We start from the raw sequence: 26,759 nt of genomic DNA, 5'->3' as shown, positions 1-26,759 counted from the left end.
AGACAGAATGTGAAAGAGGTTAAGGACCTGTTCTGGCTCCTTGGGCAGAGATCCAGGGAGATGGCAGGGGATTGCTGCCTCCATGGGACAGGGCACGGGCAGCAACAGGCATCGCCACCAGAGTCCCAGAGCACCGAGAATAAACACTAGGCTGGTGGCTGTGGCAGGGTGGCTGCTCAGGACTGTCACACACACCACAGGGAGGAGAGAGATGGGAAGGGCAGGGTGACAGAGAGGTGCCAGGGAGACGTTTGGCGAAGGACAGAATGTCCCAGAGTGGCAGGGCTGCAGATGGGGTGGGAGCTGCTGAAGACAAAGGGGCTGGAGAAAGATGAGGAGAGCCAACAGCAGCGAGCCGAGAAGCCCCTGTGGCCGGGCTGCCGGTGAGTGCACCGGGACCTCCCGGAGACGGGGCAGGAGCTCTGTCCCCTCCCGGCGATGGGGCAGGAGCTCTGTCCCCTCCCGGCGATGGGGCAGGAGCTCTGTCCCCTTCCAGAGATGGGGCAGGAGCTCTGGCCTTCCCGGAGATGGGCTCTGGCCCTCCCGGAGATGGAATAGGAGCTCCATCCCCTTCCAGAGATGGGGCAGGGCTCTGTCCCTCCCTCCCCAAGGACCCCTGGGGCACTGTCACTGCGCTTCTTCGAGTGGGATGGTCCCGGCCCAGGGCAGTGACTTTGGAAGGACGTGCCCGTGCCCGAGCGCTGCCCGTGGCCAGGGGGTGCAGGGGCGGATCGGGTCGGTGCGGAGCGGGTCGGGTCGGTGCGGAGCCGGTCGGGTCGGTGCGGAGCGGGTCGGGTCGGTAAGGCCCGGCCCCGCCGCTGCCGTCGGGCGCGCAGGCGCAGGCGGTGCCGAGGCTGAGCCGCCGCCGTGGCCCCGCGGGCTGCTGCGGGAGCGGCCGCTCCATCACGGGCACCGGCACCGGCACCGACACCGACACCGGCACCATGCGGCAGTCCCTGACTCAGCAACGCCCGGGCGGCGTGGCCTTGCCCGACTCCGTGGGTGAGTGCCGGGCCGGGGGAGAGCCCCGTGCGGGGCGGGGAATCCGGGGGGTCCCCGCCACGGCCGGGGCTGCAGCGGCCGGGCCGCGCCGCTCCCGTGCCCGCCCCGCCGCGGGGCAGGTCCGTGTGTGCTGCGGGGCACGGTCCGTGTGTGCCCACAGCCCCCGCGGCGAGACCCCCGCGGGCGGGTCGCTGCGTCCTTTGGGGCGGCCGCTGGTGATCTCGGGGACCCCCCGTCCCTCCTGGCGAGCTGCGCTGTCCCCGCAGCTCCCCAGCCCCGCAGCTCCCCAACCCCGCAGCCCTCTAGTCCCGCAGCCCCCGCACGGCAGCAGCCCTCCAGCCCCGCAGCTCCCCAGCCCTCCAGTCCCGCAGCCCTCCAGCCCTGCAGCCCCCCAGCCCCGCAGCCCCCGCCCGTCGCGGCCGGCCCGCAGTCCGGCGCTGGGGTCGCGGCTCCCACGCTGACGCGTTTATAGCAGGAAAATGGAGCAATGGAGCAAAAGGAGAGGGACTGGGAAGAGAGAGGCTCGGTGCCTTCTGCCCCCGGTGCTCTCGGGGTAAAAGTTGGAGGTGGCTTCTTCCTTGGTCTGCTTTGCACTTATTGCTTTCTGGCTTCTCTCCCCAAAGAACAAGATGGAGAGGTCGGTGCTGGTTTTGTGCCATCTTGTCTATTTTCTTCTAATGATCAGGGAAAAATGGAAGTAAATCAAGGGCAGTACAAAGATATACATGATTGCAAACTTTTAAAGTAATCTGCAAAAACCTGCTACAACCTTTTCTTTAGAGTGGCTTATATATGGCAATGATAATAAGAGGATGTTTCTGATGCTTAAGATAAAAATGATCTTTTTAAAACCAGTCCACATTTGGAGTGCCATTTTAGCAAAAGCAATAGCCAGGCTATGGACAGCATTGATTTCCTTGTATCTCCCTCCCAGAATTAAGCAGTGTTTCAGACCACCTTGTATACTCATGCTGTGGTAAACATTGCAAGTTTTGAGGTATCTAATTGGGATAAATCACTGAGAAAAGACTATTGCTGTTTCTTAAAAGCAGAGATAGCAAAACTGTCATAGCTCCACTTCTGTCTATAGAGCTATACCAAGCTCAGGAGCAAAGAGGAGAATGATCTAATGAGGAATACTTTCAGCAAAAATTAATGTTGAGGGAGAGGATTTTGCCAGGGCAGCCCTTTAGCAGTTATCAGCAGAGATAGTGAGTCCACGTATGCTGAAGCAGCTGCAGGCATCCTTACAGAAGTACAAAACCACTTTCACTCTACACACATTGCAAGATGTGTTTTCAGAGAAAGAAAAATGTAATTAGTGTCCCAGTACAGAGCTGAAGTGGAGGTAATCACATTATCTCTTCAATTTCGCATTTCTCTTCAATATCAAGTTGAAGGATTATGGCTGGTTTTGTCAGAACTTGGAATAAAAGTGTTTTGTTTTGTTTTAATTTAATTTTATGAGGAATATTGACAAGCTTTCAGAAATTTTCCAGTTGGAAACCTTTTGTTTCTTTGTTGCATTTTGATGAATGCCAGTCCTGAGCTGGGAAACAATGTGGAAAGGAAGAGTGGAAAATAGGTGGTGCTAAACCAAGTCTGGAATCCATAAACAATGTTTCAAGCTGCTTGTTTTAGATTGTTCTTCTGCAGAAATGCTATTGAAAAACACTCTGGTTTTGAGACAAATGGCACATTTTGGAGGTGTTTCCTGGTAACTTTTAGCAGCATCTGTGATGGCCATGCAGGAGCACCGTTTTGTGCTCGTGTGCCCACGTCGCCCACTCGGCCGTGCTCTGCAGGGTGGTTTTGCAGGGTGGTTTTGCAGGGCACACAAACATCTGCACACCCACACAGCCCAACCATGCACAGTTTGAGCTGTGCAAGGAACATATGGCTGGGTTTATTTACCCTCTGCTCATTTGCCAGCCAAATTGTAGCAGTAAACAGAAGTTTGGTAGTCATGTGGAAGCAAGATGGGTTCATTCCGTCTCTCCTTTCAGAACTAATTCAGAACTAATCTATGTAAGAAGTGGCAATTTTTCTCAAGGTTCTAAAGTTTTGTTCAGCTAAATTTTGATCCCAGTGCTATGGAATTCTAGGACATTTGTGGGACACTTGTTTTTAAATGGTTGCATTGGAACTGGAGTATGGCACATGGGAGGCAATACATACAGAAAGGCTTATTATTATTAACATATTTGGCAGATTTAGGAAAACAAAAAGAATAACCCCAACTGCAACCAGCAGCAAACAGTTGCGTACCTTTATCTCCAAGCTGTAAAAGCGTGGCATGAAAAAGTAAGGATCACTGATGAAAGATTCACCCTGCATCTTAAGGTTCTTCAGTCGTTATTTTTTGTTTGTTTGTTTGAAATCAGTACCTATAGCTATTTATTCCAGCTAAGGGCTAACTAGTTGTCAGGCTCCTTGCTCGTAGAACCAGTGATGTCCCACTGGTTCAGTCAGAGCTGGGCTCTGGAACATGAGCAGAAGGTTTCTGGGTGGAGAGCTTTCCAGAGACACTGGTTGGTCAGAAAGGATGGTGCTTTTCTTTATAAACCTCTCTTGCCTTTCATTGAGGGGACCCTGATTGAGCAGGGAGGTTGTACTCGATGACCTCCAGTGGCCCTTTCCAGCCTTACCCATTCTGTGACCTCCTTGTTTAGGACTCATCTGTGATTTCAGGCTCATCTGGTTGGGGTGGAAGAAATGATCCGGCCCCAAGCTGGTGGCAGCCATGCCAGCCCAGAGCATGGAGAGGGAGCACTCCTGCCAGCAGCACGGCTGCTGGGTCAGGCTGGAGCAGGTGTGGAGGAGCCGTGGGGAGCTGCTGCACCTTTCCCTGAGAAGAGCTGTCCCTGGGGAGGAAAGGACAGCTTGTGCCAGTGTGTGTCCATATACCTGCATTGGTGTAGCTGTTAGGGTGAATAGATCTCCCTGTCTGCTCTGCAGATATTCAAAACCCTACAGAAGGGCCTGTAGCACCTGAGGTGTACATCTGTAAGACAGAAACTGCCCGGCAAGGCCTGGTGTGCTCCTCTTTCTGGAGAATTTGAACGAGGTAGTTGTGTTTGGCTTGGTCAAATCTTCCATCATGGCCTTCCTGCATGTGTTTTATCTCACCATGTACAGGCTGTCACAGAGCCCCTGAACACTTCACATGGGGATTCCCAAGATGGTTTGCTTTAGGGAATACACTCAGCAATGGTGAAAGCAGCTCCTTGCCCTTGGGACATGTTCCTGCCCTTCTCTGAAACACCCTGGGAGGCCCGGGAACATGCACATGGCTTGGGATCCTCCAGGGTGGGAAATACCTTTTCCTACTCCCTGGGCATATTGGAGACCCCCAGGCTGTGGGAGTGGGATTCAGGATGGCCACAGGGAGTGCAGCAGGGGGTTGTTACAGTCCACTATCCTACCAACCACTCTTGCAGGTGCTGGGCTATATCTATGTAATACACGAAATATGATCAAAAGGATTGTGCCACAAAGTGATACTAAGACGGCAGAGCACTAACACTGAGCTCTAACACTGAGCTCTAACACCTAAAGATGTTGCTGAGTGTAACGTCGCAGCCAGTTTTCCTCTTGGCTGGTGGAATCACTCTTTTATATTTATGTTCATTTGGGAGATCTATAAATATGTAAAAGAAAAAAAGCTCATCATCAGGCAGCTGTAGATGAGTTTTACTAATCCACAAATTCATTATTCAAGCATCTAAAAATACCTGGTCCTTGCTGAAAGTAGGGGATGATACTACAGGAGAAGGAGAAGTGGCTGTTACTGGTGATGTCTCATTTGCATGGAAAATTGTGGATGCCTTATGATTACAGCCAAGATTTTCCTGCTCAAAACAAGCAGCATACAGTGTGGTTATTGAGCTTGATGTAAGCAGACAGATCAGAAAATGTATAAATGCCTAATGGGAATATTTCTCATTAGCTCAACTGCCCCAGGCCAGAGGGGCTGGGAGGCTCTGATGTATCTAAATGAGCTTTGCAGAGTTACAGTTCTTAGGGCTGTCTTCATCTGCGTCAGAGCAATGATAAGTAAATGGGAATTCAGATGCCCTAGTAATGCTTGATAAAGCATGTTAGTGAAGGTGAAAAGTGACAGCCAAACCCAAAAATATTCTCAAGTTAGAAGAAAGGAAATTCACCCTGCTGTGGTTGGCGGTGGGAGGAGAAATTTGTGGTGTTGTGACTGTCCCCAGATGGAATCAGCAAATTCTGTTGTGTGTGTGTGTTTTTAGGGTCGTTCAATAGAAGAAAAAGAAATTCCCTCTACGTAACTGTGACTCTCCTCATTGTGTCAGTATTAATTCTAACGGTGGGCCTAGCTGCTACAACAAGAACCCAAAATGTGACTGTTGGAGGTTATTACCCAGGGGTTATTGTAAGTATAGAACTCCTAGGTAGGTCTAGAAAACTTATTGCCTACAAAGTCCCTTGTAATGCTGCAAATGTTATAAAGGGTGATCATGTCCTGAATATTTTGCTCAGCTACTTCATTGCCATTTGATTTATTTGTTTTATCATTATTTTGCACCTGCTGCTCATTCTCATGCAAAAATCCCACCCAAGTGGCAGCTTCCTCTGAGCTTAGGTAATAACATGCTTTTGAGCTAACGGTGTGACAGGTAAATGGGTTTATCTCAGTAGAAGCAACCTTAGAAGTTCTTTGTTTACATAGATCACATTAAGCCCAGGCAGAAGTAAGGCAAAGAGGGACCATAGGTGCCAAGAACAGTTGAGAGACCAGGTCTTGGAATACTGTTCATGTGACTTGTGGTCATGGAAGTTCACTTGCAGAAGTGTTTAATGATTTGGAGTCTCTGGATGAGAAGCTGTGGCAGCTTGCCAGGGGAGCATGTACTTCAAAGCTATGAGCACATCCATTTCTTCTTTTTGGTTATCAACAGCTGAAAAGGGGAAAGGACAATCTTGTTGCTTCAAATGGCTTAATTTAGAGAAAACTACTGATGTCCAGCCTTCCTGCTATTAGATCTATATTCTCCTGCAGAAGCATAAGGGACAAATACATCATGCCCCTCCTGGCATGAGCAAAAGTCTAACACAAACTGGAAAGCAGGTCCTGGTCTGTTCCTGTGCATGTCTGAGATATACTCAGAAAGAAGCACTGAACTTCAGTCAATTTGGGTGCTTTAACAGATTGAGTGTACCTACCAGCCCCCAGTTAGAGGTTTGTGGTGTAACAGCTATGGAGTGTTGCACATTTAATTTGGAGCCTTGAAACTAGTCCAGATAACTAGGTGGAGGCTTGTTCTTGCCTTATTGCTGTTTGATTTATTTGCCATGCATTGCTGGTCTCAGGGAACTTTATGCTTCTCTGTGACCAAGGTCTTCTACAAGATTATATCATTTATATGACTGAAGAAAGCCCCTTTTACAGCCATTAGTGTGGAACATTGTTGCGGATTACGTTGGGCCTCTTCGGTTTGGGTTTTCTGGTTTCTGCATTTAGGCCTGATCTTTTTTAGAGAAATATAGAAAGAAGGTGTTGAGGAGGGTTTCAGACGCTCCACACTTAGCCTACACCCTGTCAGCCTGAGTTGAACCTCGTGCTTCAGAGCAGGTCCTGCAGACTGATGCAGATGGGTTGAGTCTGTTGCTCACATCCCCTTGACATCTTCCATGCTATTTATGGACTGGGAACGTCAGCATCACAAACGCTTTTTTAGGACTTAGTCAACTCAGGGAATTAATGAATTCCTGGACTTGGGAAAGGCATTGAGTTACTTTATTCAGAGGCACCCTGGCAATTTGTGTTCGCCACCAAATTCCTCCTCTCAGTTCGTTAATCCACTGCATGGAAATGTGTGATGACCTCACCTGTCTCCCTGCACAGGAAAACATTTCAGTGTGCTTCTGGATGCTTCAGCAGGTGCTTAAAATAGCCCATGTTTCATAACAAGCTGAGATTTCTCCCTTTACTGGGAAAAAGGGCTTGCTGTGGATGCTTGAGTACATGTTGAGCTGTCCCTGAGCAGGTGACTTCCATAGCCCTGAAGAAGTAGTTCCTTGCAGCTCTTGTCATCCAGAACCTCACACTGTTGGGCCTGCAGGCATCTCCATCAGGGATTCTGTGCACTGTTAGTGGTACATCACTGTTAGTCATAGCCTGAGTACTCTGCATTGGTAGGTGAGGTTAGGAAAAAATAGAGTGAGAAGTCTGCTTGTGTGCTGGGTGACTTCTTGGTGTGTGGACCAGTTCCATGGTTGGAATCATCTTATGGGACATAGAATTACAGAATCACAGAATATGCTGAATTGGAAGGGACCACTGAGTCCAACTCCTGGCCCTGTGCAAGGATCAGACGGTGTGCCCAAGAGCTTTATCCAAATGCTTCATGAACTCAGACATCAGAGGTCTCATCGCTGCCGTGCCTAATGCACCATTCTTTGCTCCTTCAACTTGTGTTCCTTGTGTCCTCTTGTGTGAGGAGGAGGCATGCAAAGAAGTGACTGTCTAATGCAGAGGATTATCTTCCCAGGCCTCTTCTTCCAAGGAAGGCCAGAACCAGGTACTGGAGACCATCCACACATGAGTGAAGTTTTGTTTGGTTGGGTTTTTTGAGTATTAGACATTGTTTTTTTTCCAAACCAACTCAGTTCCTCATTGATACATCTGGAGAAGCTGAAGGAGAGGGTCCAGTGACATGTCCTGTAGACAGGCTGCCTTCACTGTCCTCCATGACCACCCACACCTTCACGACTACATCAGTGAACGCCCCAGATGTGTCTCTGTGGGAAGTGTCACCTGTGCCTGGATGATTGACCTGGGATAGGGAAGCCTGGGGTACAACAGTGATGCTCAGCAGACAAGAGTAATGACCAGGTGCAGGGAGCAAGCACCCTTATGAAGTGAGATTGTGAGATACTTGTGTTGTCTCCAAGTTATAACAGCTTGCAGAATCTGTGTAAACAACTGACCTCTCTTAAGCTTTCACTGCCAAACCTCTTCTGTGATGGTTCCTTGCCAAAGATGTTGGCTTCAGGCTGGAAAAGCACATTCATTTTTTGTTCCATCCTCCTTTCAGACAGACATCCCAGGGGATCACATCCACCAGCAAATCATGCAATTGATGGAGATTACTAAGATCTTTGTCCTGTCCATAGAAGAATGAGTAGTTTTTCCATTAATGCAATGAGAATTCCTGTCAGTGAGACTCCACTTATTTATTAGTTCTTCACTTGCTGGATGTGCAGACTTGCTCAGATTTCTTCTTTATGAATTATCTGAGATTACCTGAAGTATTTCACCTTTTGATTTGAGGCTGCTCTGAAAGACCATGTGGATATTTCTCTTATGGATAGAGCTCAAACAGCACACAACATTTTTCTGGAGTCTTTGCCTTAGGTGTGTGTTGCCACACAAGTTCCTTCTGCTAAACATCATCAGACTGAAAATTATGCCTGGATCCACATCACTGTTAATGCCTGGATCTCACAGGTTTTGTGTTTAGAATTGAGCTATAAATCTCCTGTTACTTGAGGAAGGTGGGAATTGTTGCTTGCCCAAGCAATACCAATCCCAGAAACTCTGGCAGATCAGTTTGGGGCAGTTCAACAGTGCCCTGGGTCCCTGCCCTGCCTGTCTGCAACTCCAGTGGTAAGCAGCCCCTGGCTTCATTGCTGTGCTTCCCACCGGGGTAGTTTGTTTCTGATGTGGGGACAGTGGTCTCCAAGAGCTCTGAGTGAAAGGCAGGCAGGAGGGAAGCAGCAGCTGGATCAGCTGCTCTGCTTCAATCCCAGCTGCCCTGGTTGCCCACGGCACTGCACCAAAGGGGACTGGGATTAAGCAGGGCAGGGGAAGATCTAAGCCCAACTTTTCATCACATTTGTGTCTGCTATCTTTGCACATGCCTCTGCGTGTTAGTACTGGATTTATTAAACCTTTGTTTTCTATTCCTGGATCTTAAAATATCAATTCCAGATTAGTTGTCTCATTCTTGAATCACTGCAGTTTGTCTTGTGCTTTATTCTGCTTCCTCAGGAGTTGGCCAGTTATTGGATATTCTCACCCAGATCTTCACTGTCCCCTGGTCTGTTGTCTGGATTTGCACCTGTTTCATGTGAAAGGTCCAACTGTAGGACTTTCCTGGCATTTCTCATTTTGCCAACTCATGAAGTGGAGTTGGATGTGCTCTAGACCAACGAAAGACCTTTCTCTGCATGACACAGAAGTACTTCTGCATCTCCCCTCATAGTCTCCGGTTCCTCCTTGGAGTCCCTGTTTGTGGCCTGGCTGAGGGGTGCTCTGTCCTAGAAACTTCTATTTAGCATAGCTAAATAGCTTAAGGCTGTGGAGAAAGGAGGTGAAAAATCACACTCCTGGCTGACTTCAATGAGCTGAAATAAGTGTTGTCAGTTGTGGCAGCATGAAAAGACGCTTTTGCTGCAGTAGCTTATTCTGTTGTCTGGATTGGCATTAGTTCTTCTGGTAGAAGACCCTGGTAGATGAATCCTCACCTCTGGAAATGAGGGAGGAGTAGGAGAAGGTAGAAAACTGCTAAATCTTCCAAAGTATAAGTCTCTCTTATTTCATACTTCACATCAAGAAAGTCTCTGAGTTAAAAACTAAGTTGCTTGCTCCCAGGCTCGGTGAGGCTGCAGAAGCCTGGTCCTGCAGGTGTTAGTGCTGTGGTCCTGCAAGGTTTGCATCTGGAGACTCCTGGGTGCTGATAGGGTTGTTCCAAGACAGCAGTGCACATCCTCATCCACCAGCCATTACTCAGCATCACTGGGGCGGGGATGGAATTTAGAGCTCATCCTTTTGGTTTGTACACATGCTTTTAGTGCCATATGTGGGGTACACCTGACAGCTCCTGCTAGTGAGACTCCACTGACTCCTTGCTGAGGAAAAGTGCTCACACATCGGCAGTGTGTTCTTTTGCTGCTTCTGGATTTAATTGTATCCTGTATGTCTGTAAAACATTGGCTATCATCCTGATCTAACAATACATTGTTTTTCAGCTTGGTTTTGGGTCATTTCTTGGAATAATCGGATCAAACTTGATAGAAAACAAAAGGCAAATGGTAAGTTCTTTATAAAAACTTCTCTAAAAAAATGACAGTAACTCAAGTATTGTATGTAAAGAGTATTATTGGTTTTCCTACCTCTTCCAGGGTAGTATTGCATACCTTTTGAGAACTAGAGATGGTTTCTGTCAGCCCAGGAAAGCAAGGTTGTTAACCCTGATATTTTTAATTAAAACAAATGTTCAAGGAAGCACAAAGTGACTATACACACTCTCATTGAACTTGGTGGGACTTGTCTTAAAGAGCTTGAAATTGAGCATTTGGAGTTTTCGAGTAGTCAGTGCTTCACAGACTAATGCCCAACGGCTTCTCTTTTGAGCTGTCACAGTATGTGATACATAGTACAGTAAATAAGATAAAAATAATGTACTTATTTTAAATCTTTTAAAATAAATACTTAGAGGCCCAGGACTCTGGAGGAATTGCTTTTGGCTGCCTTCTATTCTAAGCAGAGGTTAGAGAAGAAGATCAAGCAGCTGGTGTAACAACCACTCTGGAGGTGAAAGCCCTTAGAGAGCCCAGCAGAAGTCCTTCCCGAGGACAGAAGTGCTCAGAGCTGTCTGCTCTACAAATGTCTACAGTATAAGTCACTTGAGATATCCTCATGACAAAAAGCACAAAGAAGACTGGTGTAACTGAAAAGCAGCCAATTTCTCCAGCACTGCTGGTTAACACGGCTGTTGCTGGTGCCTGTTTCCACATACCTCTTCCAGTAAGAAGGAAACGCAAGAAACTTTGCATACTGTAGAGCAGCAACTGGGGACCTTAAAAATGCAGGAGATGCTGGCTGGACCAGATGTGCAGCCCACAGTGCTCTTGGGTTCCCTCCCTGTGCTGCAAGGAGCGTTTTGTGTGCTGGGGCTGGGAGCAATGTTCAGAACAGTGAACATGCAAGTAGCACAAACCAGGGGAGACGATCACAACTGAGCTTGTGCTGGGGATGGAGCTGGCCCAGATTACCCATATTGGCAAGCACAGGACACTTGCCTTGCCACAAGACACTTGTGGACTTGGCTGGGTCTTTGATGGCATCTCGCAGATGACCCACATCTTGCTGCACATGCCTAGAGGTAGGGACTGTAGTGCTTGGAGATGTCAATAACAGGGCTTAGGGCAGGGGGAAGACTTTTGGGAGAATTTAGCAGAAGGTGTGGGTGGAGAAAGATCAGTAGAAGTTGGTACCTGATGCAGTCCTGGCAGGCTGTGGAGCTCAGTCTTTCCAAGCCTGTTTTCTCTGTGTGCTGTACATGGCTGTCCAGAGGTAGGATGTGGGGAGGAGCAGTCCAGCTCCTGGATCACCCTGTGAGCAGATCTCTCCTGCCTCAGCTGGTCTCTCCCAGGAGAGCAGGTGCAATCCCCCTCCCCAGTGGTTTCCCCATGCTCTGGCAGTGACATCCCTGCAGTGTTCCTGGTAAGAGGTTGCAGAGGGCTGAGGGAGATCGTGCTGTCCCTGCAGCCTGTCCCACTGGGCTGCTACTGCTTCTGCAGGGGTGGAGCTGCCTCTGGGAGGGTGCTCAGGGATGTGCAGGGTGTGCTGCTGACCAAGGCTAAGGCATGTTGGCCCAGCTGCAGAGGGAATTGGGAGAAATTCCTGCCTGTCCAAATCCAGAGGCTGGGCTGTGCTGCCACAGTCTTTGCTTTGCAAATAGTGGGCTCCCTGCGGAGCCAGAGGGAGAGGGATGAGGCAGACCCTGCAGGAGGAGACATCTGCCTTTCCCACAGTCAAACAGGGTGCAGGGGAGGTGAGCTTCCCAGTGGATATTTTTTGTTGTTTTTCACCCTGGCTCTGCAAGAGCAACATGTCCTGTTCTTTCTGTCCTAGCAGGGTTTCAGCCTCTTGCTGGTGGTGTATTCACAGCATGTCAATGTCTGTCTGAGCAAGGACCATGTTGTGCTAGTCCTGGACTCTTCACAGGAGTGCCCACGAGTGACAGCGTGGCTCTTACTTGCCTGTTTGGTTATTCTAAGAAGCCCTGGGCAGCCTGTGTTTGATCTTTTCATCTCTCTATCATTGTGTGTCCTAAAAAGCACACAGGACTCAGCTTTGCAGGGACTGCGTCACTGCTGGCTCGGCTGGCAGCGAGCGTGTCTCCACTCTGACCGCAGAGAGGACATGCAGTAGCTGTCACTTATTGTCCCTGTGCTTTAGTCACACCTCCTGCTTGCCCAGGAGCATTTTACAGTGGCAGCTTCATCTATTACATGTTTCCATAATGCCACTGGCAGTGCAGGATTTACTTTTTTTATGTTCTGTGAACTTCCCCCGTGTCCTAGTTTGCTCAGAGGCAGCCTGGGTCTGGCTTGTTATGCAGCTGAGGGCAGGAAAAGCTGAAAGCAACTTCTGCAGCTGTGTTCTTGTGCATATTTCTGTCCATAAGGTGATTGGGAAGTGTGAGGAGTTGAGCAAGATAGTGTGGCTGATGGGGAGAGCTACCATGAAGCAGCACTCACTCCTTACTTCTCTCCAGGCTGCTGACAGGAACAGACCTCTCTGGTTTTTCCCGCCCAAGCATATTGGTTTTCATGCCATGCATCCACAATTCCCACTTGTCCAAGGAAGGGAGAGCTTTCTTCCCCCCAGGGAGGCCCAGCTGTGCTGCAGGCAGCTCTGACCACAGCCCAGCTGCCCACTCAGCAGTTTCCAGCTGAGGAGTCAGCAGTTTGTGTGGCTTTATGACAGTCATCCGTGCCATGGAAAAGTGAGAACCAGCAGCTTCAAAACCCATGACTGGCTGTACTGTTGCCTAAAGGGAACCTCAGCCCAGGACACTCCTGCTTGGTGGTTCCTGCACTGTTTGAACACAGTTTGGCTTTTCTTGTCCAAATGCTACTCAGTGTGGCTGACTTCCTCAGGAGTGAAGACCAATCCATAACATCACACAGCTCTTAAGAGGGACTTCTGCTTGCTACAGTAACAGTATTATCAACCCCAAATAAAAAATCTTGGAGGCAAGTTGAAAACTGACATTTTTTTAAAAATAATTTGTATATTTCTATTTGCTGTTTGATTTTTCTTCATCATAAATTCTCAGTATTTGGTTTTCAGGCTTTTCTTTCTCTGGCTGAGAGAAAGGAAACTGTGTAAATAAAGTGAGCAAACTCATTTCTAGCATTAGATCCTTATCTCCTGGTAGGGCTGTTATGAAATTATCATCATTAACCTTGTATTTATTTTAAACAACCATATTAGCAGCTCCTATCTGCAAGCAGGGATGACCGACAAATACCCTAATTGTATATATTTAGGTTTTGGCTCACTTCCCATCTCCAAGGCTCATGCTATTTAGGGAAAATATCCTCTTTTAATGTGTGTATGAAGAAAAGGACAGTACAGAGGAAAACTAAACTTGCTACAAAATAAGCCATAAACCCCATTTCTTCCACTGAGACTGTGAAAAGCTGCACTTTCTCTCCTTGTATGATTTCACTGGTTTAGTGACAGTGGAGACAGTGCGGGTCTGTACTGTGAGTTGGGATCCAGATGTGGAGATGGTGGAGCTGAGTGGGGAGGAAATGCAGGTGTTTACAGCTGACAGAAACAGCATCCCAGTGTAGGATCTGATCCTGGAAAACTTGTCACCTGCTGCCATCTGCAAGTAGTTTGTGGCACAGCATCTAATATTCCAGTCACAGCTTGTTACTGGTGACCACAACGTGCTCGTACTGTCACTGGGATCATTTCATGTCTTGAATACTTGTCTCATCTAGAAAACCATTTTATTTTGTCTCATTTTGAAGCTAACTGAAGTAATCAGGGACCATTTCCACTGTCTCAAGCAACCCCTTCTGCATCTCCACTCGTTGCTCAAGCTGACCTGGTCTGCACACAGAGGTTGCTGGAGGAATCTCTGTTTTCATGTAGGGACATCCAGGTAAAACCTAAAAATCCTGAGATACTTTAAAAACAGACATAAGATCCATCTGGATTGTGTTAGGGAATAGTTAAGGACAGTGGTAGCCAGAAGAGGTGTATCCTCAGACTAAGTTTAGCCTCTTGGAATCATAGAAAAACCTGCATTACTATCTCAAGTCCCCAGAGAACCATCCTGGCACAGGGCTGCTACTCCAGCTGCTTTGTTGAAGCAGACACACATCCCACTGCCTTCAATGAGACCAGTCTGTGCAGCCCAGGCAAACATTTGGGTCATTGATTGCCTGAGGGCTTATTGACTGTGGTTTACATATCCTTGTGGAGAGGGCACAAATCACTTGGTTGTGGAGCGGCAGATGATACTTTGCTTGTTTTCCCTTCTCAGCTGGTTGCATCGATCGTCTTCATCAGCTTTGGTGTCATTGCTGCCTTCTGCTGTGCCATAGTAGACGGTGTCTTCGCTGCCAGACACATTGTAAGTGCCTCCAGGAAAACACAGGCCCTGCAGTGCTTTTACTCTGGGAAAACAAGTGATGGGGTCTGCAATCCTGTATTGGGACACATCAAACCCTGTAAATATATGGCATGTGCTGAATGCTTATGTGTTAAATGATAAGCTTTAGAAAAATGTATCTTTTTCAAAAGATATTTTAAAATTAGCAAAAATAATTAAGATCTTGAAACTTTTTTTGTGTATGCTTTATGTCTGTACTGAGTGTCACAACTCCTAAGATGTAATGTGAATTACAGCCATTGCCAAGGGACAAAATACAAGCAGTAGCATCTTCTTTGTTTTAAATGTAGGCAGAGGCAGTTCTTAATGCAGAGTCAACCACTGTATAATGAAGCAATTTCATACTAAGCTCATTAAAGCATTAGTCTAAACAAGAAACACTTGTTCTAAGTTTCCATTTAGTAACTTAAAAAAAGATGAACTACTGGTGTCATGTCCAATCACTAGTACAGTGGCAAGTGCAAAAGCTTCAGTTATTAGTACAGAAATGAAAAAACATGATTCCATTTCAGCTTTTTAATTCAAATTTTAAAGTTCAGACAGATTTTTTCCCGAAACTCTGCAGTTTGCTGACTTTTTTTTAAATTTTTGGCAAAATGGGATTAAAAAGAGAGATTTGGGTTTTGTTTATGATCAGAATGCACAGGATTTTCATACGGTCTGAATTACCCATGAAGTGGAACCCCCCTGTGCCAGCTGGCTCATTATTCTCCTTGTAAAGCTGTCTCGCCTCTCCTGCCCTGAGTGTTCCCATGGTGGAAGGGTGGCTGGGTGGAAGGATTTGCTGGCAGAGCCAAGGGCAGCTCTGCTCAGATGTGTGATGGGTGTCCATCTGTCTGGATGCAACCACAAGTCTTGGCCATCTCCGATTCCCCACGCAAGGCACGTGAAGCGTTAGCTTTGATAAAATGGTGAAGCTCCTTTGACTCCTGGCTGTGTGGGTCTGAGCTCTGGGATTTTTAGGTGCTGACCTCAAGGCGTGGGTGGTGGCATGAGCTGGCAACTCCTCCCAGCTGGCCCTGGGGGTGTCTGCGTGTCTGAGGCAACCAGAGCTGAGCAGGTGGGGTGACAGGGGCTCTAGTTTCTGCCTCCTGATGAACAGACAGGCTTTTTGGCCTCACTGTACCACCTGACAGTGGAAAATGTCAGTCTTGCTGGAGATATGCTCCCTCACCCTCTGCTGCTGCTGCCCTGCCACCCCGAGCTTTGGATCAGGCACCCAGAGCACCAGTCTGGCTGCTGCTGGGAAGGGCTCCTCGCTCCAGGTACACCTGGAGTGTTACCTTCTCTGAGGCTTCACCCTGGAGACCGATCTGCCCCAACAGGGGCCATTAATGCTTGTTTGTTTGCAGGATGAGTCATTGGTAATCCTCCAGAGCTTTCCCACAAGTCACCAGAGAGCCCAGGGAAGAAATTTTTCAGCAATTAATGAGAAATTGTTATGAGTCAGTGTGAAGAACCCTCAGAAACATGTCAGGCAGCTCTGGGATGTTTGGGGCAATGAGGAAAGAATCCTTCAGGATGGCCACCATCACCCAAATGAGCCCAGCTTAAGACCCTGCTCCTCCTGTGCTAGTTGGAACAAATACATCCCTCCAAGGACCAGGGTCAAACATCACCCAAGGCTCAGGCAGGTGGCTCAGGGCAATCACTGCATGGAGGTTCTGGTGTGAGAGCAGAGTCTCTCTAAATTTCCCCAGACTCTTTAGGTGAGTTTTTTTGTTTTGCTGCAATATTAATCCTGCTGCCTTTCCTCTGTCAGGACCTGAGGCCGCTGTACGCGGGGCGATGTCAGTACTACTCCAAGAGCACGACCCCACCAGAGGTGAGAGCAGGTTTAGCTGTGCTGTCTCCATGAAGGGAGGCAGCATCTGCTGCTGAAATGTCCTCCTGGAGGTCTGAAAAGTGAGGAGAGGGTGGGAGACTGGGCCTGAGTTGGGAGCAGCATGCTGGGAGGGCTCAGTGGGTGAATTCCTCTGTGCTTGGTACTGCCTCATTAGCGAAGGAGCAGATGGAGAGAAGGGGATGTGGGATAGGAAAATACACCAGTTTCTGTAGATCTTCAGCTGTGCATTCATTACAGAAGCAAGGTGGTGGGTTAAGAGTTCAGACAGCAGTAATTTCTGTGGGTATGAGCAACATGTACCAGCCTCTGTACCTCTGCTATTGTATTCTCCAAAGAGAAGCCTGTTTGGCATGGATGATCCTGCCACGTACTGACAGTGCTTATGGACACCTTTGTCTGCCTTTGCTGTGCCCTGATTGACTCTCAGAGTTTTCCTTGCAAGTTCCCAATTAGTTTTGAATAACCACTATATTGCAAATTAGAATGCCTGCTTCAGGTGCTAAGTTAAGTACTACCCAGTGGCATTGGAGGGGTCCACTCTCTTTTCAGGCCAAAGCCTGTCCATGTGACCTTGGCTGTTGCCACCCACGGGCAGACAATTAACCACTTTGGTCAGTTATGCACTAATATGGAAATCTTGCCCTCAGTTTGTATCATGCTATTGACAACTCTTTGCTGTGAGTTGCAGTGTGGTGAGGGCTGTTAGCTCAGCAAGGTCGTGGCAGCTTGTAAGAGTTGCAAAACCCCCTTCCTGTGCAGGCATGTGATTATCTGTGAGTTCCCCACAGTGAAAGGAAATGCTGGTGTGCTTGAGTCCAGTGCATCTTTATTCCAGTAACTGTGAATTTTGTAGGAGCAAGATAAGAGAAAATCAGTCCAGGGCTATCTTCTGGAGATCAGTGCAAAATCTACATGTAGAGCAAGCCAAATAGCAGCAGAAACTCTGTTTGGGGATTATGTCCTTATGTGCTTTATGTATTTTTTTCTGTATTCACACAGGCGATCTGTCACCCACAACGCCGTGCCCCCTGCACACCAAAAATAAAAACCAATACCTGCTTTTGCTGTGACCTGTACAACTGTGGGAAGTAAGCAAAAAATGCCACTCTTGGCCGTGGGAAGAGCGAGCAGGTGTCTGGCCTGCAGGTGCCTGAAAGGCCAGGATAGTAGTGGTTAATGGCAGTTATTGTGGAAAGGGATCTCAGGCTGTGGTTACCACCCACAAGGAGTCCCAGACAAAAGCTAACCAAATAAAGACGGGTGTGAAGTACACCAAAGGCATCCCAGCTATGGGTGAGCATGGTCTGGGCCAGCCCAGCTGGAAAAATGAAGAGGTCAGGAATTTCCATTACTTTCATGCTTGGTGTCCTCCCCAGTTTTTCCCCCTGTTGAGGGGAAAACCTTAATTCTCTGTTGGCACTGCTTGCTCACTGGGGTTTGTTTTGTTTTAGAAGATTATGGATGTATTTGTCACTATTTCATTACCCAGCTGGCTGACAGGGAGGAGTGTTCATAAACCTCTCTGTCTGGAGAATCTTTTATGGTCACACGGGGTTGGAAGGTGAACCAGCACTTTGCAAAGATGAGTCAGAAGGTGCTACCAATCGAGAGCCACCACAGAGTGATCACAGCCAGATTTGGTTCCTGTGCCTAAGCCAGCCTAGCATACAGCATGTGCTGCTTGTGTCATGTGGAGTGTCTAATGTGTGTCAGCAAGCAATTAATAAATTGATTTTTTTTAGTGCTGGCTCTTGCCTAGGGCTGTTTCAGGCTTTGCATTTCTCACAGTACTTAGTTGGGCTGGCCCCCACTTAAATCATTGACTGTGGTGGAGGAAGATCAAAAGCTGCTCTTGGGAGAGGGTGGGTGGTTCCCCGTGCTGGGAAACGTGATCCCTGGTCTCTGTAGGACTTGGTTTTATGTGAAAGCCACTGCAGAGGGGTGAAGCTCATGGCTTTCTTTGCAGTTTACAGAACACAATCCCTTTTTACTGGCTGAAGAGACTGATACACAGAGAAGTGACTGGAACAGAAAAGCTTGAAACTTTTCTATATTTATTTTTCTTTTGTTTCGGGATTTTTTTGCCCCAGTCTGACTGGTTCAGGGTCCTGTCTCTGACCCATTTTGCTCTCTCTGATATGAGATACCAGTTGTTACCATCTTAATCTTGCTTAGTACCACAAAAATATCCTGCACTGAGAAAGTGCTGGTTCTTTTGGGATCTCATTAAGAAAGGCACGGACACTCAAGACTGGTATGGAAAAAGTGAGGGCAGTCTTACATCTTTCCTGATTTCTGAGCCCCTTCCCACTGATAAGTACATGCTGTACTTCTCCAAACAATGCAGAATGTTCTCGTTGGTGCTCCTAGGCTCACTGAGAGCTCAGAGCTCTCACACATTTCCATAGAAATGAGCTCTTGCAAGCAGCACATACAGGTTGTATTGTTGGAGGTGGTCATGGTGTGTGCTTGGGTCACCCAGAGGTCATGCCAGCCAACATGCAGGTTTTTGTGACCTGTGGTTATGCCCTGTCTCAATTCTGCTTGAAATCCCTGTCTCCTGGTTGCAATGTCTCCTGCAGTGGCCTGCTACAGTGGAATATGAGAAAAAAGAGTAGGAGTAGAAGTCAAAATTGAGTAATGAGGAAATGAAGGCATCTCTTGTGAAAGGGGCCAGGTTCCTGAAGGCCTTATGGAGTCTGTTGGGAACCTGAGCCTGGATCTCCTGCCTGATCTTAAATATGATCTTGTTCTTCCCCATTTCCTCAGAGCCTTTGTGCAGTTTCAGCCTAACCCTGTATGTGAGCTGGGACATAAGTCACTCATAAGCTCTTAGTATTGTTTGTCCCTGAGAAATGTGTTTTATGAAGGGGAATTTCTGTAGCCCAGTACCTCTGGTAAGCTATGCTAAAAGCCAGCCTGTGCCCTGCCCAGCAGTCAGAGAGAAGTCATTCCTGAAGAATCGTGCTGTAAGACTCCAGTCTATATGTTACAGGAGCTGCTTTTGTTTTTCCAAAATAATGACCTAACTGGATTCAACTGAGTTTTCTCCATTTCTTTTCTGCGTGTGGAAAAGCTTAAAATGCAAGTAGAAAGACCTCTCCTTGCCAGGGTGCCAGGGCTCCAGCCAGCCCTTGTAGAGCTGCAAAGGGTGGCAGCTGGAGCAGGGCACAGAGCTGGATGTGCCCTGTGGCCAGCTGTGCTGCCCTGTGCCCATGCCATCCAGCTGTGCTGCCCTGTGCCTGTCCCACCCCGCTGTGCTGTACTGGACCAATCCCACCCCGCTGTGCTGTACTGGACCCATCCCACCCAGCTGTGCTGTCCTGTGCCCATGCCATCCAGCTGTGCTGTCCTGTGCCCGTCCCACCCCACTGTGCTGTCCTGTGCCCATGCCATCCAGCTGTGCTGTCCTGTGCCCGTTCCACCCCGCTGTGCTGCCCTGTGCCCGTCCCACCCAGCTGTGCTGTCCTGTGCCCGTCCCATCCAGCTGTGCTGTCCTGTGCCCGTCCCACCCCGCTGTGCTGCCCTGTGCCTGTCCCACCCAGCTGTGCTGCCCTGTGCCCGTCCCACCCAGCTGTGCTGCCCTGTGCCCGTCCCATCCAGCTGTGCTGTCCTGTGCCCGTCCCACCCCCCTGTGCTGCCCTGTGCCCATCCCACCCAGCTGTGCTGCCCTGTGCCCGTCCCACCCAGCTGTGCTGCCCTGTGCCCGTCCCATCCAGCTGTGCTGTCCTGTGCCCGTCCCATCCAGCTGTGCTGTCCTGTGCCTGTCCCACCCTGCTGTGCTGTCCTGTGCCTGTCCCATCCAGCTGTGCTGTCCTGTGCCTGTCCCACCCTGCTGTGCTGTCCTGTGCCCGTCCCACCCCCCTGTGCTGTCCTGGGCCTGTCTCACCCAGATGTGCTGTCCTGTGCCCATCCCATCCAGCTGTGCTGCCCTGTGCCCATCTCACCAGCTGTACTGTCCTGGGCCCATCCCATCCAGCTGTGCTGCCCTGTGCCCATCTCACCAGCTGTACTGTCCTGGGCCCATCCCATCCAGCTGTGCTGCCCTGTGCCCATCCCATCCAGCTGTGCTGCCCTGTGCCCGTCCCACCAGCTGTACTGTCCTGGGCCCATCCCACCCAGCTGCTCTGTGGCTGTGAGGAGCAGCCAGCACTGCCCTGAGGGGCAACTGATGCTCCTTGAGGCACAGACTGATTTCCTTGGGTAATTCCAAGTCTGCTTTGTCCTTGTGAAGCCTCCAGGGGCTCTATGAAGATTTTATATGATAGAAATCACTGGCAGACTCAGACTCAAGGTCATTTGGGTATTTGCAGACTGTCTTTGTTTCAGATCTAGCAGGATTTATCCCCACTCCCTCGGTAGTAAGGTCCAGGCTATCACTGAATTGCAGAAGTGCTTAGGTTTTACAATGTGTGGTGCAGGTTTTTCTCTTTTTTTTTTCTCCTAATCTAGCAGAGTAGAGATTTCTGGAGGCTACTATGAATACATTGATGTCAGCAGCTGCCAGGACATCATCCACCTTTACCACTTGCTCTGGTCCGCAACAATTCTGAACATAGTGGGCCTGTTCCTGGGGATCATTACAGCAGCAATCCTTGGAGGCTTTAAAGACATGGTAAGAGAGTATCAATTTCTGTGTGCCTTAAGGAAAAAAAATCAGGCAAAATGCCTTTTAGAAATAATCATGAGAACAGCTAGTGGCATTTCAATGCAAATGATCTATGTATCACTGCAATCAGGGTGAAAAGGAGGGCAGGATATAACTGAGGAGAAAGGGAAAGTGATTCACTTTTCTGATCTTGTGTCACCACCTGAGCACAGTTAGAAAAGATGAACAGAACTGGGAGATGGTATTTTCAGCAGGAACCTTCTCAGAGGTGTTGGCAATACCAGGATGAATAAAAATAACCTTCTTCTTAAAAATTGACCTTCCTTTTCATAGCATTCACATTCTACAAGGAAATGTGTGGTGGTTGCTTGTGAATTATTGATTTTATAGTAGTAGTAGAGTTCTGAGCTTTACAGGCTGTTTAAGCAGCTGTGTTAGGCTGAAACTCTCCATCTAGTTTCTTCATGGTGTGGAATATGGGAGGATGAACTGTGGATCAAACCCAAAATTCAGATAATGGATAAAACACTGTTCTAACAGTGTGAGCTTTAAAACTTCCTCACTTAACCAGGCTACCTTCCATGCAGTTCTGTTCTGAATAGCACAGATCAGTGGGGAGAACTGAAAACTCAACAGCTACCCTTGGGGTTTTATCAGTCTCTTGTGACTCATTTGGAATAATACAAAATGAGACACACAGAAAAGAGCATTTGTTGTTCTTGCTATCTATTTTTCTTACAAAGAAATCTTGGGCCGTGCACTATGGGTGCCTTATTTCAGAACTCTGAACTCTTTTCAGACTCACCAGTATCTTCCCAAATAAAGCAGGAGACACATTCCCAGCTGTGCATCATAGCCCTTTGAGATTTGATCCACCCCAGAGAGTCTCTAAACCTACGCAAAAAAAGATGTATAGAAATGTTTGTGAACAGCAGTACAAGAGGAGTTGAAATATCTCAAAATGCACTGAATAATAGAGTAATGGGAATTAATGGATCATTTTTCCTGCTTGTGAAGATGCAGATCTGTTTTGTCTGAGTACTGGGGTGCACTGGGCTATTACCAGCTTGTTCTGTAGAATCTGAGAGGGAACAATGATGCCTGAAGAACGAAGTGAGCTCAGGACTTGGCTGCTGCCTGAGAGGGAACCAGATTGCCAGTTGCTAATTCAACAGAGTTGAGGTCTAAAGTCACAGTGCTCCTCTAAATCATTTCTGCTTTCATTCAGCTGTCATTCTTCTATGACTTGGTTAGTAGCCTGAAATTCTTTCCTTTTGTTTTAACAGACTCCCTCCCTCCCTACACTGAACTGTACGGTTGAAAATGCACACCCTTCGGTGTCCTACTACTCAAGGCCACAGGTGACATCTTACAACACCTACTACCACAGCACTCCTCACCTGCCTCCCTACTCTGCATATGACTTTCAGGTGGGGAACGTTACAGGATGTTTCCTTGTTTAGCAGCAAGGTTAAATCCAGGCAGTCCTGAAGGATTCTGGAGACCTGTCTTCCTGTCATTCACACAGTTTAATTTTCTTGTTCCTGTAGCAAATGCCAAATCTTTCCTATTAGGCATTGGTCCTTGGTAGTTGTCACGTGAAAGGGAGGAGGGAGACAGAACAAGCTGCAGCAGTTACCCTCACAGAGACGCTGGCATTTTTCTCTCTCCTACTGGAGTTTAAACTCCAAACACTTTTTATACCTTTTTTTTTTCTTTCACGTGGTTTGTATGACTAAAAGTCAATCCTTTAGTGGGTGATACAGATGTCCAAGGGGAGGTGGCTCCTTTTAGCAGTTATAGAAGATATCCCAGAGGGGGGGCCGTGCTATTTCTTAACTCTCCACCCTTTGTTAATCTCATCAGTTTGAAAACTTTTTGTTTTCTGCTGGAGCACCCCTCCAGGGGCTGAGGCATCTTCCTCAACCCATCAGGCCTTATCAGGGGCCATCACCCCACAGTAGAGCTCTCTCTTACTAAGGCAATATTTTCCTAAAGCAGTCTTTGAAATGAAGGCAACAGAACCTGCTGCCTACCTGCCTTGCCCATGGCTCAGGCCATGTTAAAAGTAGGCATTGACACTGGCATCTGAGGGCTTAGGTGCTATATTTTTTTGGGCCAACTGCTGTGTTTGAGAGACAGTTGAGCTATTGGAGACAAACTTTTTGAGCTCCTGAAAACACATGATGCCTGAAAAGGTATTTTGTAGTGAGTTTTTTCCATGTGCTTCAGCGGGTCTAAGAGCAGTCTCTGCAAACATCACCTCTGCTGTAATGCATCCCTTCCTCTTTGAGTCATGGTACTGTGCTGTTGGAATGTCCTTGTGAACATTGCTGTCAACATCCACTTGAAGTAGATGATGGCATTTCCTCCTCAGCTCTTCTGTCAGATGGAAGCACCACAGTGGTGATGATAACACATTTTCTTTGCCACCATGTTGAAGGGGGTGTGGTGCTTGGGCTCTGCCCCAGCGTGCTGTGGTGCATCCAAGCACAACAGGTCACTCTGCAGGTGGCCTGTTCAGGTGGCCAACAGCAGCACAAGTCCACGGTGTGTCAGTGGCCAGAGGAGTTGTTATGGTTTGGCCTCAGCCAGTTGGCCCCACACTTGTTTACTCCCCCACTGTGGGATCGGGAAGAGAATCAAAAGGGTTATTGTGAGAAAATTTGTGGGTCAAGATAAAGACAGTTTAGTAGGTAAAGCAAAGACCATGTACCCAAGCAAAGCAAAAGGTCATATGGTCTGGGATATCCCTTGGGTTAATTGGGATCAGCTGTCCCAGCTGGGTTCCCTCCCAGCTCCTTGGCCCCCATGTCCCTCGCTGGTGGGGTGGGGTGAGAGGCAGAAAAGTCCCTGGCTCTGGGTAAGCTGGTCAGTGATAAGGAAAAAATTCCTGAAATATCAACAGTGTTTCCTGCACAAGTCCAATCCACAGCCCCCTACCAGCTGCTATGAAGTAAATTAATTCTTTCTCAGCCAAAACCAGCACAGGAGCAAATGGAAGTAACTGAATTGTTATTTGTATGTACACGTTTTGCAGCTGTGAAAGTTGAAATGTTAATTTTGAACTGCTTGGTAATCAAGTATCACTTTGCTGAGGTCCTTGAGGTTGTGGTTACATTTCAGCCTCCTTGCTGTCTCTCTGCAGCATTCCAGCGTGTTCCCAGCCTCCACACCCTCTGGCCTCTCCGATGACCCCCAGTCCCTGTCGCCATCCCCCAGCTACATGTGGGCCTCCAATGCACCACCTCGTTACTCGCCACCGTATTTTCCACCTTTTGAAAAGCCACCACCTTACACCCCGTAAAGAATGTGGGAAAGAAGAAAAAAATACTTGCCATTGAAATAATTGTGAACATTTTGTATTTATATTTTACTGTGGGAGGCAGAGGGAGGATAGATACAAAAGATAATTGCGAATACAAATATTAGATTGGACTGTTCTTTCTTGCGAGACTTATTTGAGAGGTTTAACGATGGCCTGTGATGAAGGGGACAGACTGCTGATGTTTTAAACTGCTGGAGAGTAGCAGGTGACCTAAATTTCAGCCTCTTTGGTTCATGTAGTCCTTGATTTCTAATAAAGTGATTCAGCACAGGTGAGAGATTCTGGTCTGCCTTACTCCATCTTGTGCCAAGCTGAAGTAAGGGTAGCCAAGATCAATAGTTGTCAGAGACTATCAATCTGTAAAGGCACTTGCAAACAGCGTGACTCAGTGCTGGTTTTGTTTGGCCTCCAGGCTGCAGTGGCTGAGATTTTGGGCAGGAGGGCACAGGACCCAGCTCACATGACTCTTTGGTTATAGCCTGGAAAAATCTGGGGGGAACTGCGACAGTGTCTCCAACTTCAACCCCTTTGAAAGGAGATAACATCATAGGATAGTCTCCTATATGTAGCAAAATAATTGGAATATTCCTTGGGGGCAGTGGGGAGCTTTAATAGGCAAGCTGTTGTTATTTCAGGATGCTTCTTAAGATAGAAGATGAAATGGAGTTGTCTCTCTCTGAATTCTGTGTAAGTAAAGCTAAAGTCAAATAGTTTGGGTGCTCACACTGCCTGAATCACCCTTGTATTCCTATAAAGAGCATCAGGAGCTGTCCACAAGTCACTGAAACAGTGCAGTGAAAACATTGATTTATTTATTTCCCTTTTGTTTGTTTGGGATTTTTTTTAAGGTTGTACTTTTAACTTTTTTAATGGACTGAATCAGCACCCTGAATAAGCACTGTTTTAGTAGCTGTAATATGGGCTGCACATAAGGAATATCCACTACTAGTTCTCCAAGATGTGAGTCTCACACAGTAAAATTCAACACCCTGTAATATAGGATGAAACTGAGGAATTTGCAATTACTGTTGTGACTTTCATTTAATCTTCAGCTGATGACTGTGCTGATTGATCTAGATTCCAGCAGAATTTGCATGCATCCTGCATAACAAAAGAAGGTCAGCTTTGAATGTGACACACTGACCTGTAAAGTGTGGTTCTACTCCAGGAAGCGATTCAGATGACAGCGTTCAGATCTGAGCTGCTCACCCTGAGCGCTCCCAACCGCTCACTTCAGGGATAAAAATAAGGTATCCACATTTTACTCGTTATTTCCTGAAGATTTGATTTCCTTGGCATCAGTTTGTCGACTCTAATCCTCAGTTGCCTACCTTTACTTGCAACTGATGTAGACAAAAAGCACCTAAATCTTGCTTTCAGAATTGAAAAGTGGAGTATATGCTAGTGGAGTGGGGAAAAATCCTTTTGGATTTTAAACTGTGGCTTCTACTTTTAATCTATTAAAAAATAAAATCAATTCAAGTGCTGTCAAAATGGAAAACCAACACTGAAGTCTCTGATCTCACTTCTCAAAGTACACCCACACTTTACACTGCTGTTTTTAATCCTATGCATTTGCAAAGCCTTTAGGCTAGACTATGTGTTAACCTTATCATTTCCACTGTCAAATACTAAGCTATGTTAGTTTGTTAAAGGATAATGTTTATCCAGAAGTAAGTGTAACTTTTCTCCAGTAAGAAAGGAAACTAAACAGCTGGAGAAAGGAATACAACCCATGGGATTTAAAGCAGTAGTGTATGCAAGACATATCCTGGACATATTTTGTTTTACTATGGATTGTTGAAGTGCAGCTCTTATAAATTTGCAGATTGGAAATAAAATTATGTACTAGGGCATCCTCCACTTTATATTACATTTTGCTGAATTAAATCTTGATAAAGAGATCATGGGCAATTTCAAAACAGACTGTACTTCTCTTGATAAAACTCCCCACAAAACTAGAATCAGAAGGGCACATTGATTTAGTATCAGAAAACATTTTATTGCTGTGTCTTTGAAACAAAAGCTAACAGTCCTGTCTCACTTCTGACAAACACTCTACCATTTGTGCCTGTCAACTAAAGAGGGCTAGAAGGACTAAGGGACACCACAGGACTGGACTGAAACTCCTGAGGGGAACATAACTTACTGGCAGAGAAACAATTAGGAAATTATTGGGTTTGCGTTGAAAAATATTAAACTTAGGAAATATCCAAATTCTCATTTTTTCTAAGGAATATTTGAGCAAAAACTACATTGCTGCTTTAAATTCACTATAAAAGGACAAGTCCATTTTCACATTCAAAAAAATTACTGGTGGCATTTTCTGTTGAATTACCTGTTTCCTTCTGCTTGAGTAAAACAAAGCGTTTAATGTAACTGCAACATTCTGCACTGTACTCATCATTTCTTATAAGAATGTCAAGGTTGTGGCTCATATGTACCCTTTTATTACTTTACCAAAGTTAAATAAAATTGTGTGACTTTTGTAAACATTTATAAATTGCATTTTACATTTTA

The 26,759-nt window shown here is 47.2% G+C and overlaps 1 protein-coding gene across 3 annotated transcripts; it reads left to right on the top strand.

Moving 5' to 3' along the window:
• Positions 1–219: 219 nt before the first annotated feature.
• On the top strand, positions 220–26,759 carry TMEM255A (transmembrane protein 255A). Of its 3 annotated transcripts, none has more exons than XM_071569477.1 (9): positions 220–383; positions 5,262–5,404; positions 10,006–10,068; positions 14,328–14,417; positions 16,219–16,281; positions 17,302–17,390; positions 20,755–20,917; positions 22,198–22,341; positions 24,060–26,759. In XM_071569477.1, the coding sequence occupies exons 1-9, from the start codon at positions 332–334 to the stop codon at positions 24,216–24,218; spliced, it is 966 nt and encodes a 321-aa protein (XP_071425578.1). In that variant the 5' UTR covers positions 220–331; the 3' UTR covers positions 24,219–26,759. The 3 variants fall into 3 exon arrangements, with proteins under 3 accessions (XP_071425578.1, XP_071425577.1, XP_071425576.1); XM_071569476.1 differs by lacking the exon at positions 220–383 and adding an exon at positions 829–1,002 and having other exon boundaries at positions 20,758–20,917; XM_071569475.1 differs by lacking the exon at positions 220–383 and adding an exon at positions 830–1,002.

Source organism: Pithys albifrons, chromosome 14 (assembly GCF_047495875.1).
Source record: "Pithys albifrons albifrons isolate INPA30051 chromosome 14, PitAlb_v1, whole genome shotgun sequence".
Classification (NCBI taxonomy): domain Eukaryota; kingdom Metazoa; phylum Chordata; class Aves; order Passeriformes; family Thamnophilidae; genus Pithys; species Pithys albifrons.
This window is presented reverse-complemented; position numbering and strand designations above follow the sequence as displayed.

Excerpts from the sequence above, each read along its gene's own strand:
- TMEM255A (XM_071569475.1), top strand. The coding sequence starts at position 945 with ATGCGGCAGTCCCTGACTCAGCAACGCCCGGGCGGCGTGGCCTTGCCC. Across the intron at positions 1,003-5,261 it reads GGCCTTGCCCGACTCCGTGG|GGTCGTTCAATAGAAGAAAA; the intron begins GTGAGTGCCGGG and ends GTGTGTTTTTAG. Across the intron at positions 16,282-17,301 it reads AGAGCACGACCCCACCAGAG|GCGATCTGTCACCCACAACG; the intron begins GTGAGAGCAGGT and ends GTATTCACACAG.